Source organism: Lontra canadensis, unplaced genomic scaffold, assembly GCF_010015895.1.
Source record: "Lontra canadensis isolate GAN:19392208 unplaced genomic scaffold, GSC_riverotter_1.0 scaffold11, whole genome shotgun sequence".
NCBI classification, from domain to species: domain Eukaryota; kingdom Metazoa; phylum Chordata; class Mammalia; order Carnivora; family Mustelidae; genus Lontra; species Lontra canadensis.
In genome coordinates this window covers 27,399,118-27,423,903 of record NW_022631005.1, presented here as the reverse complement: position 1 = coordinate 27,423,903, position 24,786 = coordinate 27,399,118, and the positions used below count along the sequence as shown (strand labels likewise).

General features: G+C 33.2%; 1 protein-coding gene across 1 annotated transcript in view; it reads left to right on the top strand.

The window, feature by feature from the left end:
* Positions 1-24,786, top strand: part of SLC35F5 (solute carrier family 35 member F5) — a 36,443-nt gene that overhangs the window by 5,209 nt on the left and 6,448 nt on the right. The window contains exons 5-13 of the mRNA XM_032856192.1: positions 2,249-2,311; positions 4,412-4,493; positions 5,299-5,489; positions 9,275-9,356; positions 10,030-10,117; positions 13,065-13,129; positions 15,346-15,450; positions 18,698-18,857; positions 23,216-23,306. Coding sequence (XP_032712083.1) covers positions 2,249-2,311; positions 4,412-4,493; positions 5,299-5,489; positions 9,275-9,356; positions 10,030-10,117; positions 13,065-13,129; positions 15,346-15,450; positions 18,698-18,857; positions 23,216-23,306 — 927 coding nt within the window. The remainder of the gene's footprint in view (positions 1-2,248; positions 2,312-4,411; positions 4,494-5,298; positions 5,490-9,274; positions 9,357-10,029; positions 10,118-13,064; positions 13,130-15,345; positions 15,451-18,697; positions 18,858-23,215; positions 23,307-24,786) is intronic.

Sequence of the window (24,786 nt, the reverse complement as noted above, 5' to 3'; positions counted from 1 at the left end):
AGAAGTAAAGTAAAGCAAGGTTTTATTTATTAGAATGAAGACAGGCTATTTCAGGCCATCTTTCAGATGTTTGGCTAACCAAATTATATTCTTTCCTTGATGTAACATAACATGCTGATTGACACTGTTGACAGAAATGGCAGTTTATATAGTGATATATCTTCTAGAAGTAGAAACTAAATTTTTGAGAGTGAAAAATTATTTTCTTTTTCAATTCTTTTCCCTTTTTTAAAAAAAATTGTGATAGGATATACGTTACCATTTTAGCCCTTTTTTTCTTGCCCCTCTTTTTTTATTGTAGTAAAGTATATATGACATAAAATTTACAACTTTAACCATTTTTAAATGTATAGTGGCAGATAGTGAACATTTTAAATGTTTATTGGCATTAACTACATTCATTTTGCTATGCAGCCATCACCACTGTCCATCTCCAGAACTCTTCATAATCCCAAACAGAAACTCTGTACCCATTAAGTAATAACTACCATTCCCCACTCCTCCTAAATGCGTTCTTTCTCTATTAATTATTTTCTTTTATGTGTACTTTTTTGTGCATTAAACTAGTAGTATTTCTCGTCTTTTCTAATGAACACTTTTGTTTTTTACTTTGCAAAAGTAATACATACACATTATAGAAATGCATGTACATTACTGAACATTTAGAAAATACAGAGGAACAAAAAGAAGAAAATAGTAATTCTACCATTCTCAAGGAATAACTCCAGAGTATTTTGACCTATATCCTGTCATTCTTTTTCATGTGTGTATTTTTATTTTATTTTTTACAAAAGTAAAACTATACTATTATGTCCTGTTTTACAGTTGGCTTTCTGGTTTTAGTGGTATATCATGAACAACTTGTAATTTAGTGTAATTTAGTATTCCTAGAACATTTTTTAATATTAAGTTTTTTTAAATTGTAATAGTGATGCATGTTCATTGTTGAAGAGAAATTTATGGTAACATGAAGATTAAGAATAGTCTGTCCGTAATCTCACCATTCTGCAACCACTGTATATATATGACACTTCTGTAGCTATGTGTTTACATGCATATATTTAAAATTTATAGTAGAAGTCAATTTAGTCTATATCATTGTCTAACTTGATTTTACTTTCTACTTAACAGTGTATCATTAATACGTCTCCAGGCTAATAAATAAACATCTGCTACTATGTTTTCTATTTTATTTAACTGTTCCTTGATAGTTAGATTATTTCCACTTTTTCTTTTGATATAAGTAAATAGGAATATCTTTATACACATCTATAGTTATTTACTTAGGATAAATCTCCAAAGTGTAATTGCTGGATAAACAGTAATGCCATTTTTCGGGCTTTTGCTTCCTATTGCTAAATTATAGTCTGTAATTCATATCTCTGTTAGCAGTTCATGAGATCGAATCCTTATCACAATCCCTATGTTTACCAGTTTGATAGGTGAATAATGATATTTTGTTTACTCTGCATGCTTTTGGTGTTTTTTAATATATTTATTGCACAGTAGAATTCTTTTTGGAGTTGTCTATATCTTGTTCATTTTTCTACATTGACTGCTTATTGTTTTTTAATACATTTGTTGCACAGTAGAATTCTTTTTGGAGTTGTCTATATCTTGTTCATTTTTCTACATTGACTCTTTATTGACTTATAGGAATTCTTTTAAGAGCATGGACTCTGGTGTTTGAGTTTTGTTCTTTCATTTGCTGATTGTATGACCTTGAGCAAGTTATTTAACCTTTTCAGACTTTAAACAAGGATGATAATAATAGGGTAGCTGTGGGTGAATAAAAACATGCTTGTACAGCACTAGTGTAGGGTTCTCCAAGTGCAATCCAGTCCATTAATCCATTTAGGGAGTTCTTGATGTTAATACTATTATCATGATAACACTAAGAAGTTATTTCTCTTTTTCACAAACCCACCCATCCTTTACCTTCTCATCTGAAATGTTACAATAAATGGTATTGTGCAGAGGTCATAAATTTTGTGTTTAGATTGACTTTGGTTTTAATCCTGGCTCTGTTACTTAGATGAGATCTCTCAGCCTATTTCTTCATCAGTAAAATGAAGATGATAATACCTACTTTGCGTAATTGAATACTTGGCCTTAGCTGCTATTACGATTAATATAATTATTTCCTTATAATACTCTGGATTTTTTATTCTGTTCCTTTGAGTGTGATTGACAACAGCCTTACTTTATACCATGGATTTAATTGAATTTTATGTCCTGTTATCTGTAGTTTGCAGATGCTGAGGGTTACTTTGCTGCTTGCACAACAGATACAACTATGAATAGTTCTTTGGTAAGTGCTTTTTTTCTCATCAGGAGTGGAACGGGTGGAGTTGAACCATGATAGGAAGGACTGAAATAGCTTTATAACACCACTGTATTAGGATGTAGATATATCCTAATATTGAGTGCCCGCCATAAGAATTTTAATATGGTACTTTATTTCTCGGGACCCAGAAGTAAGCAATTCAGCCCTGTAGGAGAGAGGGGAAGGGGACATTGATTAAGGAGTGAAAATCCTAAGGGACAGTCCTTTGTCCTTTGTTTCTTACTAGGTTCATCTCTTTGTGTTCATTTTTATCATCACTTAGGAGCAAATACATTTGTTTGACACTGAGAATATATAAGCCGGTTGTTCATTTGTTCCATAGATTTTTTCCACAAAATTTTAAGAGCACTTTTTTTTTTTTTTTTTAAGAATTATTTATTTTAGAGGAAGAGGGAGAGCACGAGGAGGAGGAGCCAAGGGAGAGGGAGAAAGAATCTCCAGCAGGGCCCTGGCTCATGACCTTGAGATCATGACCTGAGCCTAAAGCAAGAGTTGGATATTCAACCAACTGCACCTTCGTGGTGTTCCCAAGTGTTACACACTTGTTCTAGGCTCTAGAAATATGCAGCTTATGCCCTAGTATTTGAGAGTGTGTGTGTGTTCACGGAGGGCAGAAGAGACAGATAATAAGTAGTGAGCAAGTAAAGTAATTAACATATTTACTTATTTTAAGCATTTATAATCCAGTTTGAGAGAAAGTATTTAGACATTTTTTTTTTTTTAGACCATACTTAAGGCTTCTCTTTTAAGATGTGTTGTTCCAAATGTGGCATTCCATCTGAGAAAAATTTTAAAGTTACTCTAAAGTTTAACATCAGTTTATTAAACCATTAGCTTTGTGGCCTTATTGTCAGTGCAATTTTTTGCTTGTTTGTCTGGCTTTTAGAACTATAGTTGAATGCAAGGTAGGTTACCAGGTATTGTAAAGAGTTTATGAAGCTTAGAGAAAATATCATTCCATTTCTCTGGGATCTTAAGAATCAGAAAAATTAATATCAGTTGTTTCTATCAGGGTAGAAGGCAGAGTTGAGGTGATAGACTATTCTTCTACCTACTCTAATACTAATTTTTGCTGTTATCAGTAATATGGGTATGTCACATCTTTCTGGGCCAAATGCTATAATGAAAAGTTCAGTGTAACAAAGAGACTGTCAGTTTTCAGATCCTATTGCCTCTTCACTTAACTGCATAGTTTTTATTGGCAGAGTTCTATACCAAGAGCTAAAAGAGAATTAAATAGAAAACATTATCTGTTAATTTAAGAAACAGCTTAGTTGGACAATCATGCCTTAAATATAGATCATTTAAAGAACATATGTAAAAACAGTGGAGGAATTCAGAACCACTTAAAAACATAGACCTTTAGAGCATGGTTAGATAAACCTAGCAGTTCTGTTGTCTACCACTTGATTATTTTATATCTGTGTTTCTAGGAAAGTTTTTTAAAAATGCCATTTTATGAGGTTGTTATGAGGACTAATGAGAAAGACATGTTTAACTGCTCTGGACTTCGTAACTAGTACATTGTAAGAACTGATAAGTGGTAGCTGTTTTTTTCTTGTCTGTTAATCCTCTAATGGTTTTCAGGAATCTTAATTTTTAGTTGAATATTTAGTTGAATAAGAGAAAACATTTGGCAAATACACATACATATTAGATCTTGCTTATCTCTTCATTGTCTACCTTCCCCTTTAAACTGTATGATCATTGAGGACAGAGACTTTGTCTTTTTTCAGTCTTATATTCCCAGGATCCAGAACAGTTTCTGACGTAGTAGAAGCTCACCATGTATTTGTTAAAAGAATAAATGAAAAGGAATTAGAGCTAATCTGTTAGCTTGAGAAGGAGATCTGTTTTTATGACATTTAATTGTTAAATATAACGTACCAGTGCTCTTCCAAAACGTTTCAAGAATATTCTGCTGTGGTGAACAGCAGAATATGGTGGTGAACAGCTGTGTTTTGAGTGGTATTTATGTCTACATTCCATCAACTTAAATTTTAGCCGATGTATTAGCCATTTTACTTGCTGTTTATATTTATTTCCGTTTTTGTTACATTCTAGAGTGAACCTCTTTATGTTCCTGTGAAATTTCATGATATTCCAAGTGAAAAACCTGAGAACACAAACATTGATACTGAAGAAAGTAAGCAAAACTTAGAATTTTATAACTTAGAAATGGGAGGAGATTTTAGCTTCATTTAAGCCATCCCCAGACTTAGTGATTTTGTGGGGTGGACTCGGATCAACTGGCATTTCTTCCGGTATTGGCTTGGCCTCTAATCTTCCAGAGTTTGACTGGAAGTTTTTATTTAAACTGGAAATAATTTCCAAATATTAGAAATCTCTATGGTTTCATCATACATATATATACATATAAATATATAAAATATATATATTAAAATGAGTAAGATCCTCTTCAACCATGCCATTTGAGACTCCTAATAGCAAATTATATGAGTTTTGTTGGTTCTGTGAATTGAGTAAAGAGTATCAGCTCCAGCATAAGTGCAGTATTCATCTGTAATACTCTCCTGCAAAGAGTAGACCTCTAGAGGAATGTTCTGCGTGCTTGACCAGGAACATAATTCTCATAAGTTGGCTTCCTATGAAGAAAAATCCAAATAAAGTTTTACCATAAATGCTACAATAATAACCATACTATAATTCTGATCTAGGCAGTTGTGTATGTACACAGTTGCAGAACCCTTGTTTGAATACTGGTCACATTTTAAAACCTTTAAAGCCTTTTTATAGATGAAAATGTTCTTCCCGTTAACTCTTTGAGCAGAACTGCCTCAGGTAATAATATAACTCTGGTTTTCTTTGCTGTGCAAGTCTGATCATATGTGGTTTAAAGAATATGCATTTATCAGTAAATTAAAACTTGTGACTTTCATTGGACGTGAGGGGAGATGTTAATGATTTTGTACTATACTTTTCCTTTTAAGCTCCCAAAAAGTCTCGTGTAAGGTTCAGTAATATCATGGAGATTCGGCAGCTTCCATCAAGCCATGCATTGGAAGCTAAGTTGTCTCGCATGTCACATCCTACTGTGAAAGAACAAGAATCCTTATTCAAAACTGTGGGAAAACTTACTGCAACTCAAGTAGCAAAAATTAGCTTTTTTTTTTGCTTTGTGGTAGGTCTTCTCTTTATTATATGTTTAGAACTTGAATTTTAAGACAATATATGTGCCAGCAGTATGCTATTAAAATGTAACACTGTTAGGTTGCTTAATTGTGACTTTAAAAAACACTGTGGACTTTGTGTATCAAAGTCAGTATCTGCTTATCATACCTCAAAGAAGTCAACCAGTACTCTTAACACAACAACTACTTATGTATATTCAGAATTTGGCATTGCTTCATGGTCAGGATAACTAATAGTTGTTTTACACTATGATATATACAAAGGCTAGTAAATATCCAGTTAAGAGTTTACTGTATGCATTGATTTTGTCAAATAAGTGGTTTTGTAATTGTATAAATCCCAAGATTTATAATTAATTTAATTAATTACTTTAATTGTAATTAACTAATTTGTAATTTGTGGTCAGTTTAATTAATAAATTAATTTAATTGTGATTAAATTTGGATAAAGGTGGTCAAATATTTTAGCAAGTATTCATAGTAAACATTTCTACAGAATTCCTTATATTGTTAATAGCTTTCCTATTATATTGATAAACTGAAAATGTGCTGAAGATTTCACATAGAGTAATCATACAGGAAATATTATTTTGGAATAAGCTGGGATTAGACTTGTCTGAGTTTGTGAAAACTGAAGTTTAGAATTTGATAATGGATTTCAGGGCTCTCTTCTATATATGTCATTGGGAGCAGTCTAATCCAAGGTTGTTTAGTATGAGCCTTTAAGATTTAAATTTGTACTGAGCTTATTTAAACACCAGATAATGCAGTACTAATGTCAATATCATTAGCCTGATTATAAGATTTTTTTACTTCACAGTTTTGTCTCATTGCTGAGCCCATTTTTCTCCATCCTCTTCCTGAGTAACATCTAGTTGAGTGTTACCTTGATTAATATATTCACCAGTACAAATAAAAAATCATTATGAGTTAGAATGATATATATACTAAAATTAATTTAAAGGCTCATAGATTTGGATTATGCTGTTAATTATTTTTTTTGTTTGCTTGTTTTAAATGAATGTGAGGCAAGACTAAGACTTATCATTTGTTACCTAATTTTTGAATGACACTTGAGGTGAAGAATAGTGAAAGCATCTATATAGTAAAAGTTAAAGACAAAGGGGGAAAGATAAGAGATTAAATGGGTAGTGTGTGTGTGTTTGAAAGAACCCGGGTGTGGAATGGGATGATTATATCAGGAACTCGGATTAAGAGGAAGAAAGCTACTTTGAATGAGCACACAATTCATCTCTAGGCAAATTGGTAAAAGGAAAGGCAAAAAGGAAAACCTCCTGAATTAAACAGCTTATTGCCTATTTAAAAGGAAATGCTTCCCTTCATTGTATAAAGCAAACTTTTTTCCAACTCACAACTCTGAGAGAATGTTACATAAATACATAGGTACTATTCCATATAGCATGCTGATTTACAGATACATATGTGCATATAAAAAGCCTTTTTAAAAATTGTGGTAAAATATACATGATATAAAATTTGCCATTTTAACCGTTTTTTAATTTTAACCATTTTTAAGTGTATAGTTCAGTAGCATTAGGTAAGATCACAACCACCTATCAACAGAACATTTTTTCATCCTGCAAAACTGAAATTCTATATCCATTAAATAACTCCCCTTTCTTACGTCTCCCAGCCTCTGACAACCACCATTCTACTTTTTTTCTCTATGAATTTGATTACTCTTAAGTACCTCGTGTGCATGGACTCATACATTGTTTTTTCTTTTTTTGTTGTTTTTTAGATTTTATTTATTTATTTGTCAGAACAGGCAGAGGGAGAAGCAGGATCTCAGCTTAACTGACTGAGCCACCCCCACGCCCCACTGTTTTTCATTTATCTCAGCATAAAGTCTTCAAGGTTCATCCTTGTAGCATGTGTCAGAATTTTCTTCTCTTTCAAAGGGTGAATACCATTTCACTATATGGATATGCCACATTTTGTTTATTCATTGTTGGTGTGCACTTGGATGCTTCCACCTTCAGTAGTCTTTAAAAAAAAAATTTAGTAAGTTACAAGAGTAGGAAATGATGTTAGTCTTTAGTAAAGTCATTTCTGTAAAAAGAGTAATATGGTCCAGGTATATAGCTTTTTGGAAACCTAACTTAAGAGTGATAAGCTTTGATAAAGTTTAGAACAGTGCTGTTCAACAGAAATATAAGCCTCAAATGCAGGGGTCATAGGTATTTTTTTAATTTTCTACAATTAGAAAAACATTAATTACATTTTAAAAATGTTTAAAAGAGAAATCAAGAGAAACAAGTGAAGTTAATTTTAGTACTATGTTTTTATTTAACCCACTGTATGTAAAATACTTCAGTATGTTATCAATATAAAAATTATTGATGAGATAGTTTTTATTTTTTTAGTACTAAATATTCTAAGCATTTCATTTTCTACTTTAGTTTCCATTTCATTTCAGTTTCAGTTCTTATTTCAATTTTAGTCGCTAAACGTTTCAATTCAGACTAGCCACATTTCAGTTCTTTAGTAGCTACATGTAGCTAATGGCTAGTGTATTGTGCAGTGCAGGGCAGGAGTTAATACTTCCTGTATTTGCCAGTACTCCTTGAATATCTTTTGTCTCAGGAGGGCTTATGATGTTTTAATTTTTCTCTGTAGAATATAATTTAGGTCATAGAATGTTTACCTAGAATATTTTTTATGATAATTTTAAAATAACTTACCACTCATGAAATAATGAAATATATAAATTATTTGTGATATATTATTTATTAATAAGTGGTTGTCCTCAAGTGTGGAATAGTGAAGGGAAACATTGTAAGGTTAATTTTTATTGGAAGGTAATTGGGATGGGTCTAATTTTGTAATGAGAGTGCCTTGGGTTTGAGAACCAGAGAATGGGGAGAAGTGTAGGATAGGAAGGTCTTTCTAGGAAGAGTTTCTAAATAATGATGTTTTCTTATGATTTTTGAATGACTGCTACCTGAATGATCTGTCTTTATTTCTTTATCGTGCATTAGCTGAGACCAGTGAGATTGTTTTGAAAATGAGCACAGTATTTATGTGTTAAAGTGGTAAGGAAAGTGAGTCAAGAAAGCTAATGATCACCCTGTAACTATTGTCTGTTCTTGTAGATAGATCTCCAAAAGATAATTAGAAGCAGAATCTTCTTTTTTCTAGCACTTCATATGTGTTCGATATTGCTCATCTTAGCAATTGCTACCTCATTTTCTTATTTAGAAAGTCCAGTGAAGTTATCTAGGAAGTCAGAGGACTACAGGCGCCATCAAAATCACTTTGCTATAGTTTTACTCTGGCTTTTGCCTTGAGTACTGTGTAGACTAAATAGAGTCTATTAAACTCAGCTATCTGCTACCTTTTAGTAGTGCTCTAAGATCGTATTTCTTTGTTGCTTTGCTGAAGTGTCTGTACATATTTTAATATTTGAGAATTTCTCCAAATTTAAATTTTGTTTAGATAAACTTTAGTAGAATGCTAGAAATGCTTGGATAAAGCAAATTTTAAAGTTGAGTTGATTCAGTTTTACCCTTATTTTTTAAAAAACTGAATGCTAATTTTAACAAACTTGTTAATTTCTTAAGGGACACTGAATAGCAAAGATCTTAAATCTAATTATAAATGCCCTCTTTTTAAGTCAGTGACTTTTCAATAGAAGGCGACTTCTAGAAGCTCTTATGATAAAATATTTAGGGGGGTAAAAGAGGGACCTATAAATTATGACAGATACAAGCATGTCATTCATTAGGTTTCACTTTGTTTTCTTTTTCTTTAGTGGTTTCTGGCAAATCTGTCATATCAGGAAGCACTTTCAGACACACAAGTTGCTATAGTTAATATTTTGTCCTCAACTTCTGGTAAGAAATTTGTCTTTAAAATCTACGTTATAAATTGAAATCTATTTCTGTTATATCTATCTATCTATCTATATATATATATATTCGACTATATATATTATATATATGCTCTGTTTTTAATATATATATATACACATAAACGCATATACACATTTTTATTTTATAAATTATTACATTCATTCTGATGTACATTAGTGTATTGTAACTATATAATATTGGTGGTTTTATGCTGCAGCTTTGTGCTATTTATATTCCTTTGGTTATTTTATGTTTTTTTTAATATAAAAACATATTAAGTTTTTATAGGCTAGTTCTTTATATTATAGTCATTCCTTTCACATTCTTTCTGAAGATCTTTTTCTAGACCCTTTGACTAAATGTAATTGCTTATTTCAGAGCCATAATTTACCTTATGAAAGATGTTTTATTTTAAAAAATTGAATTACCTTCCAAATCTGGGAGAGGAAAAGTATTTTTGAAGCTATAAAACTAACCTGAGCACATATGCTTGACTATGATGAGGTCGTAATGTTACTCTGAGTGCTCAATTTCACTGTCTTACTAGTTTAAAGTAAACGGGGCTATACTTAATCTGTATTGTTAAAATAAGCATGGTTTAGTTTAAAGGCTGTTTTTGACAGTATTTAAACTGATGTATCTTTTTTCCTTGTAGGACTTTTTACCTTAATTCTTGCTGCAATGTTTCCAAGTAACAGTGGAGATAGATTTACTCTTTCTAAACTATTAGCTGTAATTTTAAGGTAAGAATATAGCATAATAGCTAGTTAATTCTGTTTAAAAAAATTTCTGATCGTGACATAAGATAGTTTGTATTATAGTGTACTGTATAGGCAGAGAAAGATAAGAATAAAAGAAGGTTTTATATGGAGATCATGCTACTCAGCCTGTGTCACATCCTTGACTAGTTTTCTAGATGTTCCTGGGGAGAGTAACTGGAGGGAGGGATCCCAAGGCGCTCCCATTCATGGGAGGACAGATGGTATAATACTATGTATTGTACTGGTGCTTACATTTAATTTAATGTGGCAGCTTGATCCTAATTACCTCCAAGTTCCTTTTTCCTTTTCCTAAAACAAGTTACCTTTTTGTTTTTGTTTTGGGTTTTACTTCTACTTCTGGAAGTCAAATATGCAGTCTTTCCTGATTGGCTCAGCCTCAAGTGATCTTTCAGTTATTTTCTATATAAATCATTTGGCAACTTTGCATTACTGTATATCATCAGTATCCCATCAATAACTGTATTTAAGTCTTTTATTTTTATGTAACTTTGTGTTTGTCTTACTTTTCTGTGGATTATAAACCTTTAAAGGCCACTGCCTTGTTTTATACTTATTTTTGCCACCAACAGTTTAGCCTAGGGCTTTGCTTACCAGCAGTACTCAAAAAAGATGTGTCAGTTTGGTAAAGCTGTTGTTTTACTGAGAAAAAAATCAGGAATCAGAGAAGGTAGTAGAATGATTTAATGGAGAAAGTAATGTTTCTTAGCTGTCAGAGCAGGGTTTGAATCAGAGCTTTGTTCTTTGTTTCTGTCAGTTCCCTTAAATTCTCCGAGAAGTTTCCTTAGGTGAGAAAATGATGATAGTATCTACTTTCCAGACTTGTTTTAAAGTTCAGAGGGAATGTATGTAAAAAATTATTATAATGGGGACTGAGGTCCTCTTATTTTCATGTGTTTCTCCTTCATTGATATAACCATGGTAGTTTCCAAGGTTAGACTGGTTGACTAATTTACTATAACTAATTTATTATTTAGATTTTATGACCAATAGAAGTTTATTATATTGCATGATTGACTAATTGTTTTAGTCAAACGTATTTGTGTATTAGGGAAATGTAATCGATTTATATTGGGGAAGTAAATGAGGTTTTATTCATCTTTATTCAAAATTCATGCTAATTTTTAACTTTTCTTTTTACTGTATTAATATAAAGTTTTGAAAAAGAAGGAAATAGTTTTAAAATGTTGAACTTGTAAATTTTGACAGAGTTCATTAAAGTAGATCTAGAACTGGGGTCAGCAGAGTAAGGCTAGCTTGATTCCTATTTTTTTTAAGTTTTATTGGAATAGCCGTTCTCATTTGTTGGCATATTATTTATGGCTCCTTAAGCACCATAATGACAGTTCCGTTGCAACAGAGACTATATGGTCTGCAAGCCTAAAATATTTACTATTTGTTCCTTTGAGGAAGTTTGCTTGACCTGTGGTCTAGAAAAATAATTACTTAGAATATTTAATATATTTATTATATCTTCTTAATACTATATTGAACATTGATTATACTTTGTTTTGAAGTAGTCTTGTGCAATGAGATTCAGTTTCTGAGGTTATAAAAAGAATTTGACATAGCAGCAATTTTGAAGGAAATCTGATAAGCTAAAAAGTCTCACATTATCAGTCAAGAGACAAAAAAGCGGGTATTCTCCACCTAAGCTCTCTGGAATTCAATCCTGTCTCCATCATTACTAGTTTTGTGGTTTGGGGCAAGTTTCTTGCCTCACTGTGCACAGTTTCCTCACCTGTAAGTTGGGATACTAGTGAGTTGTCTCAGAGGATTCTTACGAGTGTTAAATGAGTTAAAACTTTAAAAGTGCTAGGAACAGTGTCTGATGTATAGTAGGTGCTCAATATAGTTAGTCATTGTGATTATTATTATCTAAATGGAATTGAAACCTCTAGTTTCTAGGATGTTGTGGGTGCTCAATAAATAATAGTTGAATTTAAACAATGATTGTTTAACAGAAAATTAAAATATTTAATTGAGAGACATGAATACTTAATGTAAGCACTAGATTTGACTTAGGATGATATAATTCCATAAGGTAAAAAAAAAATGTTTTTAATATTCCTTTCCTGTGCAAAATGTTTTTTGCATCAGTAGGTAAAAGAATTAGAATGGCTTTTTAAAAAGTTAACACTATTTTATCTGCTGTAAAAATATGTACAATTACAAGAGCCATAGACATAGAAAGACAGTAGTTATAAGCTCCCTGAGAACAGGAACTACATCTGTTCTGTTTGCTTCTATAACACAGTGATTAGCTCAGTAAATAATAACTTAAAAATTTTTTTCAGTAAATAACAACTGAGTGAATGAATGATCTCTGATTTCTCTACATCTTTAATTCAGCCTTTTTTCATCCATTAATTAATTAATCATTTAAACATTTAAGGAGAGTTTTATTGCTAATTTAGGTTTTATCAATAGGCAAGAGTTAGTGCTATTGGAAGATGTGTATGGATATACTATGTGTACATCTTCAAAAAAAAGTTTGGAAGAGGGTAGACAAGTTGGTTAACTGAAAAGAGCAGGTAGCATAGGATGTAAAAATACTTACCTAGAACCAGACTGGCTGAGTTTCAGTCCCAGCTATGTGATTTTGGTCAGGTTACTTTGTATATTTGTGCATTAGTTTTCTGAAGTGTAAAATGGTATGGTAGTAGCAATAATACCTTTATTATAAAGTAATTTGTACATTTCGTGAGAATTAAATGAATATAAGTATAGCACTTATTCTGTCCTGTTCATATTGTTCAATATTAATTAAATCACTAAATTCTTTGGCATTTGTAGTTTTGCCCAGTTTTGAGAGTAGTCTAGATCACTTGTAAATAATTTTTATCTTTATTATTATCCCTTTTTAAGGAGTTTACTGTTTTGCTCATCAGTAATCCTATTATTCCCATAGCATTGGAGGTGTTGTGCTGGTAAACTTGTCAGGGTCTGAAAAATCTGCTGGAAGAGATACAATAGGTAAGTATGTGACTCTGCATTCTTTCTGTTAAGAGTATACAAGAAAGTTTTGTGCATGTCATTATGTCTTTATGTGCATGTGTGTGCAGACACACACACAGAGGTCAGGCACTAACATGGTCTTTTTTTAACTTTTCCTTTGGAAATAAAGTAAAAAATTTCAAAAATAGTTTACAGAATTTTCATATAGCCTTCACTCACATTCTCTATGTACATAACTGCAGTATAGTTATAAAAGTCAGGAGTTAACATTGATTATCATACATATATATATGTGTGTGTGTGTATATATATGTGTGTGTGTGTGTGTGTGTGTGTATATATATATATATATATATATATATATTTTTTTTTTTTTTTTTTTTTAAGATTGGAGAGAGATGGGGCCTGGGGAGGGACAGAGGGAGAGGAAGGAAGGGAATCTTAGTCAGGCTCCATGCCCAATGCTGAGTCTGATGTGGGCTCAATTTCACAAGCGTAAGATCCTGACCTGAGCCCAGAGTTGCTGTTTAACCAACTGAGCTATCCAGGCACCCCAAAATTGATTATAATTAAATTATCTGATTTGTATGTATATCCTTTTTAAATCTCAGCATTTTTCCCACTAATGTCTGGTACAGTATCACTTGTTGCATTTAGTTTTCTTGTCTCCTTAGTTTCCTTTAACCTGGAACTGCCCCTCAGTCTTTTTTGTTGGTGGTGGTGGTGGTCTTTTATAACCTTAACACTTTTGAAGGATACTGTCTAGTTGTTTTGTGGAATGTTCCTCACTTTTGGTTTGTGTGATACTTCTTTATGGTTAAATTTATGTTGTTTTTTTTTTTTGTAAGAATGCCATGGAGGTAATATTAGAATTGTCCTGATCCACATACCATATCAGAAGGCACATGGTGTTGTCCTGTTACTAGTGACTAGTTAATTTTAAGGTAGTGTCTGCTAGGTTGCTCCAGTGTAAAGTTACACATTTTTTTCTCTGTAAGTAATAAGCATCTTGTGGGGAGATACATTGGGACTATGCAAATACTCTGTTTCTGTTACACTTACACTCACTAATTTTGTGATTCACTCATGTTTCTTGTCTAAAACATTTACTTCTATGGTGAACACTCAGTTTTGATCCATTGTTTAGGTTAAGCAAAAGCAAAGATAATCAGAATCCATCTTAATGGTTTCCCTCTGGATACTTTGGTTAGACATTTGAAGTTCATTGAATGGAATGGTGCTTTCTAAACCATCCCTGGTCACTGCCCAGTGAGCCATGCCTTGAACTGTATCACCTCTTTCTCGGCCAGAGCGACTTCGTATATGTAAAACAATACACGTATTTGTTGTGTATGTGTGAGATTTTATTGATAGGCTTTCTTTTTGCTTTTTAAAAATGCTTTAGAATAATTTTTAAAAATAGATTTAATAAAACATTGGACTTTTGGATAATTAAAGTATTAAATGTGGTCACTTGCCAGACAGCACATTAATTTAGCTATTTTTAAGGGCTTACCAGAATGTTTTTGAGAATGAGTTAATACTTAAGAGAACCAATATTTATTATGCCTATACTACAAACCTTCTATTATGTTAGATATTTTAGAACAATAAAAAGTATAAGTAATGTGTTTGCAGTTTTCAAGGAGTTCTTGATTTTAATCATTAGATTTAGAAAATGAAACCACTAGAGAATAAATAATACTATATTTAACCATGTAAGTATTAAATGGTCTAAAATAGAAGACAAGGAGGATGGAAATTCAGTGGAGAAGAAGGGGATGCTTTGTGGCAGAAGTGGGAATTTTAACTGGGCCTTGAAGATGGTAGTGGGATATGTAATAAAGATGATAGGTGACTGTGGGGAGGACTGTATAAGCAGTGGCTTAGAGATGGAAAGAAACATTGTTATGCCAGACAGTGTCAGGTGAAATTGTTTATGTAGGGGAAAATATGAAGTTGCATTTCAGAATTTAAAAACAAAGTGTTACTTATATGAGTTTTAATATTATAACATGCACTGTTTGGCTAGATCATTGGATGTTTTTGCATGTGTTTGTTCACTGTTTAAACTTCTTCCGCTACTCTTGAAGGGCATGAGGGAGGTGGGATTACTTTTATTTTTTCATATTTGTGTACTTCTTGAAATCACATCTGACACATAGGTTTTAAATAAGTGTGTGTTGAATGAGTTAATGAACAAATGTATTAATTCATTATGTTGATTTTTACAGGTTCCATTTGGTCTCTTGTTGGAGCTATGCTCTATGCTGTCTATATTGTTATGATTAAGAGAAAAGTAGACAGAGAAGATAAATTGGATATTCCAATGTTCTTTGGTAAGAATATGTCTACCTGTGAGGCTACTTTCTTTGAATGATTAACTTAGGGTTTTGTTTTTGGAGGGAATGAAGAAGCCTTTCTCTTCTTCTCCATATGATTCTTTAAAACCATTAGATGTTAAAGATTATGAAGTCCGGTCTCAGTGTTTTTTTCATACCTTGGCCTGCATGATTTTGCACCTGTGATGGAATGCTCGTTTCCTCAGTGTGAGGTAAAGAAATTCCTCCTGATGCCTTTTTTGCTTTCGTGTCTTTAGCCTTTGAATCAGATATTTTCTTCATTGCTATGATAGAATTACACTGTTTTAGGCATGTGAGAATATACTTGTTGTATTACACCTTTTGCTATTTTTGAATTGTTAGAAGCTTCAGATTGGAGAAACTGCTCCCAGTGATATATATAATACCATTCTAGTCTATGTACTGTTCATTAAAAGTCAAGGGCCATTTAAAGGCTTTCCATTGCACTTTAAGATATAGATTCTTTTATGATAAAGATTTTCAAATTACCCAATTGTAGTTTCTGGTGTCAATTCTTAATTTTGGTAAATAAAATACCTAATATGATTTATAAGCTCTTCCTTGCCTTGTATCAGCTCAGTAAAAAACTTGTGCTCTCTGTTGGATATCTGTGGATGTCTTCCAAAAGATATCTGAGTATCACTAGATAAAAAAGCCTGGTGATGAAACTTCAAAGTACAGCTAATAGGGAATCAGGAGACCAGGAATATGGCTGTTCTAATTTCATTTATTTCATACTCATCTGCAAAATGAGGAAATTGGACTGGATAAGTAGCTTTCAAACCGATTTGCAGAGGATCCTGAGAAGGGTGAGAGGAAGTGGAGTTGCATGCGTGGTTCTGGTTCTTAGAGTCTTTTGCTGCTTCAGCTGAAACAGTTCTGTTTTGGTGGGCTTTTGCATTATAATTTAATTTGTAGAAAATATTTTTCTCCTAAAAAATGTTTGAATATCTTCACTTGATGATTAACAGAAACAAAACATTTGGAAAGCTACCAGACCAAGTGATCATTCAAGTTTAAATATGGAATTCAATTAATATACCTTAAATATGAAGGTAACTTTAGTGACGTCTTATTTCAGAGTCATAGAAAATTCCACTTGGAATGGAACAAAATGCTAATATTTTTTGAGGTTTTTTTTTTTTTTTTAAGACTGGCAGTTTTCAGGAAAAATTGTTCAATTTATTCGTACTGCAGTACACACAGTCATGTAACTTGATTGGTCTTCTTCATATATGATGTAACACAGTATTATTTTGACCTGGACCTTACAATAGGCAGGACAGAAAAGACATTAGGATTGGGTTGTGGAGGGTTCTTTAGGCATGGGGATAGAGCAGAGCATAACAGGGAACGATGTGTAGATCTATGTGATTGGACAAGAGGCTCACTTTAGGGAAGAATAGGAGGATATGCAGACCAGATTCTGAAGAATCTGGAGAATACGTAGAAGCAATTGGGACCTTTGTCTTTAGGTCTAAAGGTTGTTAATTTATGTGGGATTCTGTGGACTTAATTTAGTTCAGGGACCCCAAACTAGATTTGGTTTTTGGTAATGCCAAATTTTGGTGTTTTAATTACAGCTTTTTAATGTTGTGTAAGCTTTTCAGGTCATGGGTCCCTTTTGTATGTGTCATTTGAATTGTTTTTATTTTTATCACTAGATGTCTTAAATTGGGTATCTTAGAAGCAAGATAAGAGACAGGGATCCCCCCTTTTACATTTATTTATTTATTATGTTAATCACAGGAATTTCTTGTGGGTGATTTATTGAGGGGCACTTTGCAGGGAAAATGGACAAGGAAGTAAGAAAAGCAGGATAGAGAAGGAGAAAGAGCCATGTGGGCTCATGTGTAATTGAGGTTTGGCCCAGTTCGTGGCATGTCGGGAGCAAGAGGAAGAGGGGAGGGTGAAGGAGCAGGTAACACTTCAGGAGGGTGAAGAAGATACTCCTCAGAGACCTTCTGGGCTTGAGCCATTAGGATTTCAGCCATGAAGCATGGCCTTGTGCATCCTTCGTGAGTTAGTTGTGGGCTGTGGAGGGGGTGGGCTGATCAGGGCGGGAACTTCATGGGAAAGGCAAGCCTGTTTGCTCTCCAAGACAGTTCTTCAGAGATGGTGGGTGGCTGTAAGTCCTAGCAGCAGATAGAGAATGGACGCTCCAGTCCTGTTTAGATTTAACTAGCCATCCTAAATTCTAGTTTATTATTTAGGAACAAATATAAAATACATATTTACTGTGATTTAACTTTCTTTTAAGTAAGCTCTATAGTTACCTAATGGATCTATGATGTTCAACTGTAGAGGAAGTGCAATAAAAATTACTACAGAATTGTAAATTTTTCCTTTATAGTCTTTGTATTCACATGTAGTAACATTAAACTTACATTTCTTTAATAATAATAGCAGTTTACCTTTACTAACTTTTTATGCCAGGGACTGTGTTATATTGTATAAGTGTTTCATCTAATTTTCCCAGTAACCGAATTAAATGTGATTTTATGGTTATGGGTTGGAAAACTGAGGCTTAAGAGAGGGTTTGCATCTTGTATAAGGTTTACAGTACTGGTGAATGGTGGAACTGGGATTGGAACTCAGGGCAGACAGACTGCAGAGCACACACTTTCGACCACTAAATGTTACAGCCTTCCTTTACAGATAGTCTGCACGTAGTTCATAAGTTGAGGAGCTGTTTGTATATATATGTTATCTCACCAGTTAGCTTATGAGCTCCCTGGAAGGCAAGGACCAAGAATATATCTGGTTTGGAAACTTCTCCATTATTCCCAGCAATACCACAGGTGCTTTAAACATAAATATGTGTTAAATCGGAGAGCAGACTGTCTACTTCCCCATAATTAATTTGGGCTGCATATCCATACACATAGATATACCAGTTATTTCATTAAGTTTGAAGTCATTAACTTATTAGTAGCTAAGGTTAACAACCTTTCTTTTTGAATTAGTGGTTTATTCTGTAGTAGTTGCTCTGTGCAGCGTGAATAGTGGAATCTTGAAGACTCAGTGACCACCAGTTGCTAGTACAGTTTTTTCCGACGTTGAGCTGCCCATATGTCTGCCTGAAAGAAAGAGAAGTTCCAGTTAAGGAAACCTGTTGGAGCTCTTTGTGCAAAATCTAATGTCTTCTAATTACAGAGTTATAAGTTTGAAAAACTTAAATGAATCTCAGTTACTAACTGTTGTCTCTTTTATACATATTTAGGTTTTGTAGGTCTGTTTAATCTGCTGCTCTTATGGCCAGGTTTCTTTTTACTTCATTATACTGGATTTGAGGACTTTGAGTTCCCCAATAAAGTAGTATTAATGTGCATTATCATTAACGGCCTTATTGGAACAGTTCTCTCAGAGTTCCTGTGGTTGTGGTATGTACTATTTATTACCCTATGATTTATTAGATACCAGCTCATGGACTTTTGGATAGTTTAAGCATTTGTATTTCTTTTGTCTTCTGATGGCTTCTTCTGTGCACCTTCTCCCCCTACACACTTCACACTTTAATAAAGTAACTCCACTAGAGCAGGAACTTTGTTTTTTAACTTCTGTGCACTGACTGTATAGAGTAATACCTTATACGTAGAAGGAGCTCAATATATATTTGTTGAATACATATTTGAATGAATGGATGCATATAAATGATCTAAATTTATAGAAGTGTTTTAAAAGTAGAATGTTAATATAAATGAAAGGTGTCATTATCTAATGGAGGTTTATATTCTAAATATGAATAACATGAGTTCTGAGTGAGAATCTAGGGAACTTAAGAGACTTTGGAATAGTTGTTCAGGGACTTTTTTTGTTTTATTCTTAGCACTTTTCATATAAGTGAGCTAGATATGTAACCCTGATTAATTTGAGATGTTAACATGTTTTGAAATGTTGTATCAAATATATGATATGTGATAATGACCCTAAAGTAGTTTGAAGACAATATCATGTATGGAATTTAAGAAACCTTTCAAATACAGAGCTTTAAAGTTAGTCATGTTACCATCTAATAGGAACTGAAAAAACCCCACAAATTGTATTTAAGCTCCTAAATGGATTTTACGATATACCAATTAAGACCACTGACTAGTTTTCCCTTGCAAAAGACTGAGACAAAATAGCCTTTTCCATAAAGACTTCCTTAATGCTCTACCTGTACTTTTCCCTCTCCTCAATTAGGGAAATTTTGGTTTTCTTGATATTCTTCCACACTTTTCCCTTTCATGTAGCACTTAAAGATAAACTTTATTTTATAGTTAATTTATGTCCTGAAGTTTCTTTACTGATCTAAAACATTTTGATATCAGAATCCATTTATTCATTCAATCTTTCATCTTTCATTATGTGTATTTTATGTGCGAAGTTTTTTTAAGCGAAGAGATTTACATATTTTATTTTCTGTATTAATATATATTGTATACTCTCTCATCCTATTGCTTCTTTTCTATCAATTCTGGTATTTCTTTTGTTCTCTGGTTTCTCTTGCTTCTCTCTAATCTTGATTCTGAACAGAGAACTACTTACTGGTAGTTTTTTGATTGAACTCCGTTGAATCATGAGGGATTATTGATATTCAACCATTTTTTACTACAGTTTAATTATGTACTCACTGTATTTTAATACAGGCTCATGTTTTCTAGGAATTTTAGTTTAAATTAGATAATTTCAAGGCAAAGTAATATATTTGAAAGCAATTATTAAATTTTTCTTTGGATGTTAGACTAGAGAAGGGTTTAGTATGATGCTTATTACATTATTACATTAAGACTCATAATAAACACAGACTATGTCACTACAAATATCAAAATGCTCATTCTTTATTGAGAGCTCCAGTTTTAATTAAACATACAGTAGAGAGTTTTATTATGTTTAGCAGAATTTAATATAGGCTTTAGGGGATGATCAAGTAGGAGTTGTGACATGTAATCTCTCTATGTGAGCTTTTTTTTGCTCCCTTAGAAAACTTTACATTTAAATAAATAACATGTTTTATGGGGCCCCTGGGTGGCTCAGTGGGTTGGAGCCTCTGCCTTCGGCTCAGGTCATGATCCTAGGGTTCTGGGATCGAGCCCCATATCAGGCTCTCTGCTTAGCAAGGAGCCTGCTTCCCCCCTCTCTCTTTCTGCCTGTCTCTCTGCCTACTTGTGATCTCTGTCTGTCAAATAAATAAATAAACTCTTAAAAATAATAATAAATGTTTTAGAATTTTTTTAATTTAACTTTTTAGAATGAAAAGAATAGTACATACAAAAGTTTACAAAAGGATATACAAAGAAAAGGAAATGTTTTCTCTCTTTTACTTTAAATCTTCATTCCTTTTTCCCAGAGGCAACCATTATTAACTTCTAAACCTTCTACAAAATTTTCTACCCATCTAGAAGTGTGTATCACTCTCCTTATCTACCCCCAATTTGTCTTACTTTTAATACGCAAATGGGGACTTTTTATGGATATTGTTTTGTACTTGCTTTTTTTCCCCTGATTGTTTTGTAAATCTTTACATATCAGCAGTTAGGTTCAATTCATTTTTTAAAGCCTATGTAGTGTTCTAGTATATTATGTTCCAATCCATTATGTTACATACCAGGTAGAATATAATGTGTTTTACCTGTTCCTTATTGGTAGACATTTTAAGTTCCCAGTGCTTTGCTTTGTAAAAAAGTAGCATTGAATATCCTCCTATTTATCTTTGCATGTATACTTAATTAAGCTGCACATTAAATGCCTGTAAGTGGAAAAGACTGAGTCAATCATATGGATTTTAGATTTTGATAGAGAATTGCAGTATCAGTCCCCATGGAGGGAACACTATTTATTTTCCCAAATGTGTATATGAGTATGTATTGTTGAATAGATAAACTGGACATTCATAATCTTATATTATGATAAAAGCTATGTTTATCCTTACCTAGAATGGATTTTTCAGGATCTCAAGAAGGTTTATTTTTCAGATATACTTTGACACTCGAGTGATTATGAGTACTAATGGTAACGGTTCAGTAGCAGGAAACCAAAACCAATCAGTAATGAAACAAACACATCCCTTAAATTCTGGATGTTCTTGGCAACAAAACAAGTTTAAGAAGCATATCTCTATATGTTTTACATCTTTTTAAATCATAAGAAAATACACATTTAAATCAGAACTCATAATCTGCATGTAGGATGATTCCCTTCTTTTTTGGGGGGATCAGGGTTATTGTATGTTTAACTATAAAAAGAGCAGTAAACTTCCCCTTACATAATCCAAGTGCTGAGTAGTAAACTACAGATTTCAAAGTGTGGTTGTGAGCTGTTTTTTTGTAAATTAAAGATACGGACTTGTCACTGATTTTTTTATTTAAAAAAAACAAACAAACTGAGGTGCATTGTTAAGCCCATATCCTGTACCATTTGTATAGATGTTGAATGATAGTACCTAGTTCTTTGTCTCAGCATTTCCTGAAGTGAGTCCCTGAGATAATAGATGACAAAAGGATTCACCCATCAGCTAATTGGGAAAAGCTGGTGTAAGTCAAACAGTTTTCTTGTTAATACTTTGTTTCAGATTCTTCATGATTGTACTTTGTGTTATAAATCTCTAAAAAACATGCCACATTAAAAATTTTTTTGACCTCTTGGACTGTCTTTTCACAGAGCAGCTCATGTGTGGTAGGAACTACTAGTGCTTGAGTTCTCTTTACTGCAGTGATAAGAACTGATGGTACAGCCTCTGTTGAAATGTTGAGAGACACTTTTTCAAGAGATAGGCTCTTTTTTTGCAGGACAGTATTAATTCTGTCATATACTGAGCTAGAATTTAGAAGTTTAGAATTTCTGTGAGTCTCTTAATTATATACATTATGGTTTTATCTTGGCTTATAATTAATTAATCTATCTATCTTTCTTTCTTTCTTTCCTTAAGTAACCTCTGCCTGCAATGTGGGGCTCAAACTCATGACCCTGAGAGCAGGAGGAGTGTCTTGCTTTACCTACTGAGCCAGCCAGGCACCCCTATTTTCTTTTTATACACCCACATTATTAGTCTGTATAAATGGCTTACCTATTTGGTATAATGCTTCCTTTCATTTTTTCCCTTCAACTAAATAAAACTATTTCCAGAGTGGTAATTCAAAATTTGATGCCAACATTGAAAGTTTCAAGGTGAAAAGAAAATGAAGAACTTATATTTTGGTTAGAACAATTACCACAAAAAAGGAAAACAAGAAGGATGTATCCTTAAAAAATTGTCAGCTCTTTTCATTGCTAACCCAAACCAAAAGAGCAACACAGATCTGAAGACTATTTAAGTTTTCATGAGGGTGAGATATTTTTGCTTTGCTGACAGACTCGTAAGTTGGCTTATTTATCACTTTCTTAAAAGTCTGTGTTGTGAAGTATTGTCCTGAAGTTTAATTAAGCTATTTTCTTTGTTAGCTAGGTATCACAAAACTATAAGAGCTCTTTTGACAGTTGTATAAAAAATGTTAGTGAAATAGAAGCTGTACATCCAATGTTGAATAATATGTGTAAGCAAATTTTGAAAATAGTATGAAATACTTGAAAATTTTATTCTTATATATTTGGATTTTTTAATATTTAAATGTAAACTTTAAAAAATCATCCTAGTTGCTTTATTGCTTCTCAATCTGCCCTAAGCTTTTGTCTTTACTCCTGATAGTTCATGCCTGTATTTTCTTTGGTGGTTTTACTTTTTTCGTATGGAAATGTTTATTTTCTTTTTTTTCCTTTTTAGGGGCTGCTTTCTTACCTCATCTTTGATAGGCACACTTGCATTAAGCCTTACAATACCTCTGTCCATAATAGCTGACATGTGTATGCAAAAGGTAAGGCAAACTGTTCATTAAATATTTTAGATGAATTTTTTTTGAGAGAACGTGCACAAGAGAGCATGAGTGGGGAGGAGAGGCAGAGGAGAGAGAATCTCAAGCAGACTCCCTGCTGAGAGTGGAGCCCCATGTGGGACTCGATCTCATGACACTGACATCGTGACCTGAGCTGAAATAAAAAATCTGACACTTAACCAACTGAGTCACCCAGGTGGGTGACTATTTTAGATGGATTTTTAAAACGGAGTAGTGAAAGTTAGGGCATATGATTAAATTATAAGCCGTACAACCATGATTAATAGTTGATGCCTGCTCTGCCTCTCTAAGGTGCTTTACTATATAGAGATATAAAAAGTACCAAAGAAATGGATAATTTCATACATTTTTAACTTTTTTTTTTTCTTAATTTCTAAGTTAAGGACAGTATTAAATGTAGTTCTCCAGTTTGGGAGCTGGTTATTCCACATTTCGTTGGTAAGTCAGTGGTATAGAATAGGGGATGGGATATATTTTATTATATAAGTAGTGGTGTTTTGATTCCTAAGATAAATTCCAAAGATTCCTTAATACTGCAGTAATATAAAAATATGAGCAACATAGGAATTATGTTTCTCAGGAAATGCTCATTTCTGTCAGGACTCAGGAGGGCAGGTGCTCTGTCCCTCTTCTGTGATGTCCTGGTCTGGATGCAGGAATTTTTATGGCAAACATTGGCAATGATAACATCACAGAAAAGAGAATCTCTCCCGGCAGCATGAAGCAAGGAGTTTCTTTACTGCTTCTAGGAGTAACAAGGAGAAAAGAGGCATACTATATATATAGTACTAAAAGATGTAGTGTAGTCATTTATCACTCAGTTCAAAGTTTACAAACTTTTTTTTTTTGAAGGTTTTTTTTTGTTTTTTGTTTTGTTGTTGTTGTTTTTTAAAGATTTTATTTATTTGACAGAGATCACAAGTAGGCAGAGAGGCCTGCAGAGAAGGGGAAGCAGGCTCCCCAATGAGCAGAGAGCCTGATGTGGGGCTCGATCCCAGGACGCTGAGATCATGACCTGAGCCAAAGGCAGAGGCTTTAGCTTTAACCCACTGAGCCACTCAGGCGCCCATTGTTTTGTTTTTTTAAGAGAGAAAGAGTACGAGCAGGGAGAGGCAGAGAGAGAGAATCTTAAGTAGGCTCCACGTCCAACTGGAGCCCAACACAGGGCTTGATCTCAACATAGGGCTCAGTGACACCCCTGAGATCATGATCTGAGCCAAAATCAAGAGTTGGATGCTTAACTGACTGACCCACCCAGGCTCCCCTGAACTCCCAAGTATTAAGTAACAAAATGGTGTGTGTGTGTGTGTGTGTGCGTGCGCGCGCTTTGGTTTAATAAAATTTGAAGAGGAAATACTTAAAAGCCCAAAGGCTTATAATATATAGAAGTTAGAATCAGATTTTCAAAGTGATTTTTCTTTAGATCTTTGTGCAGTTCATA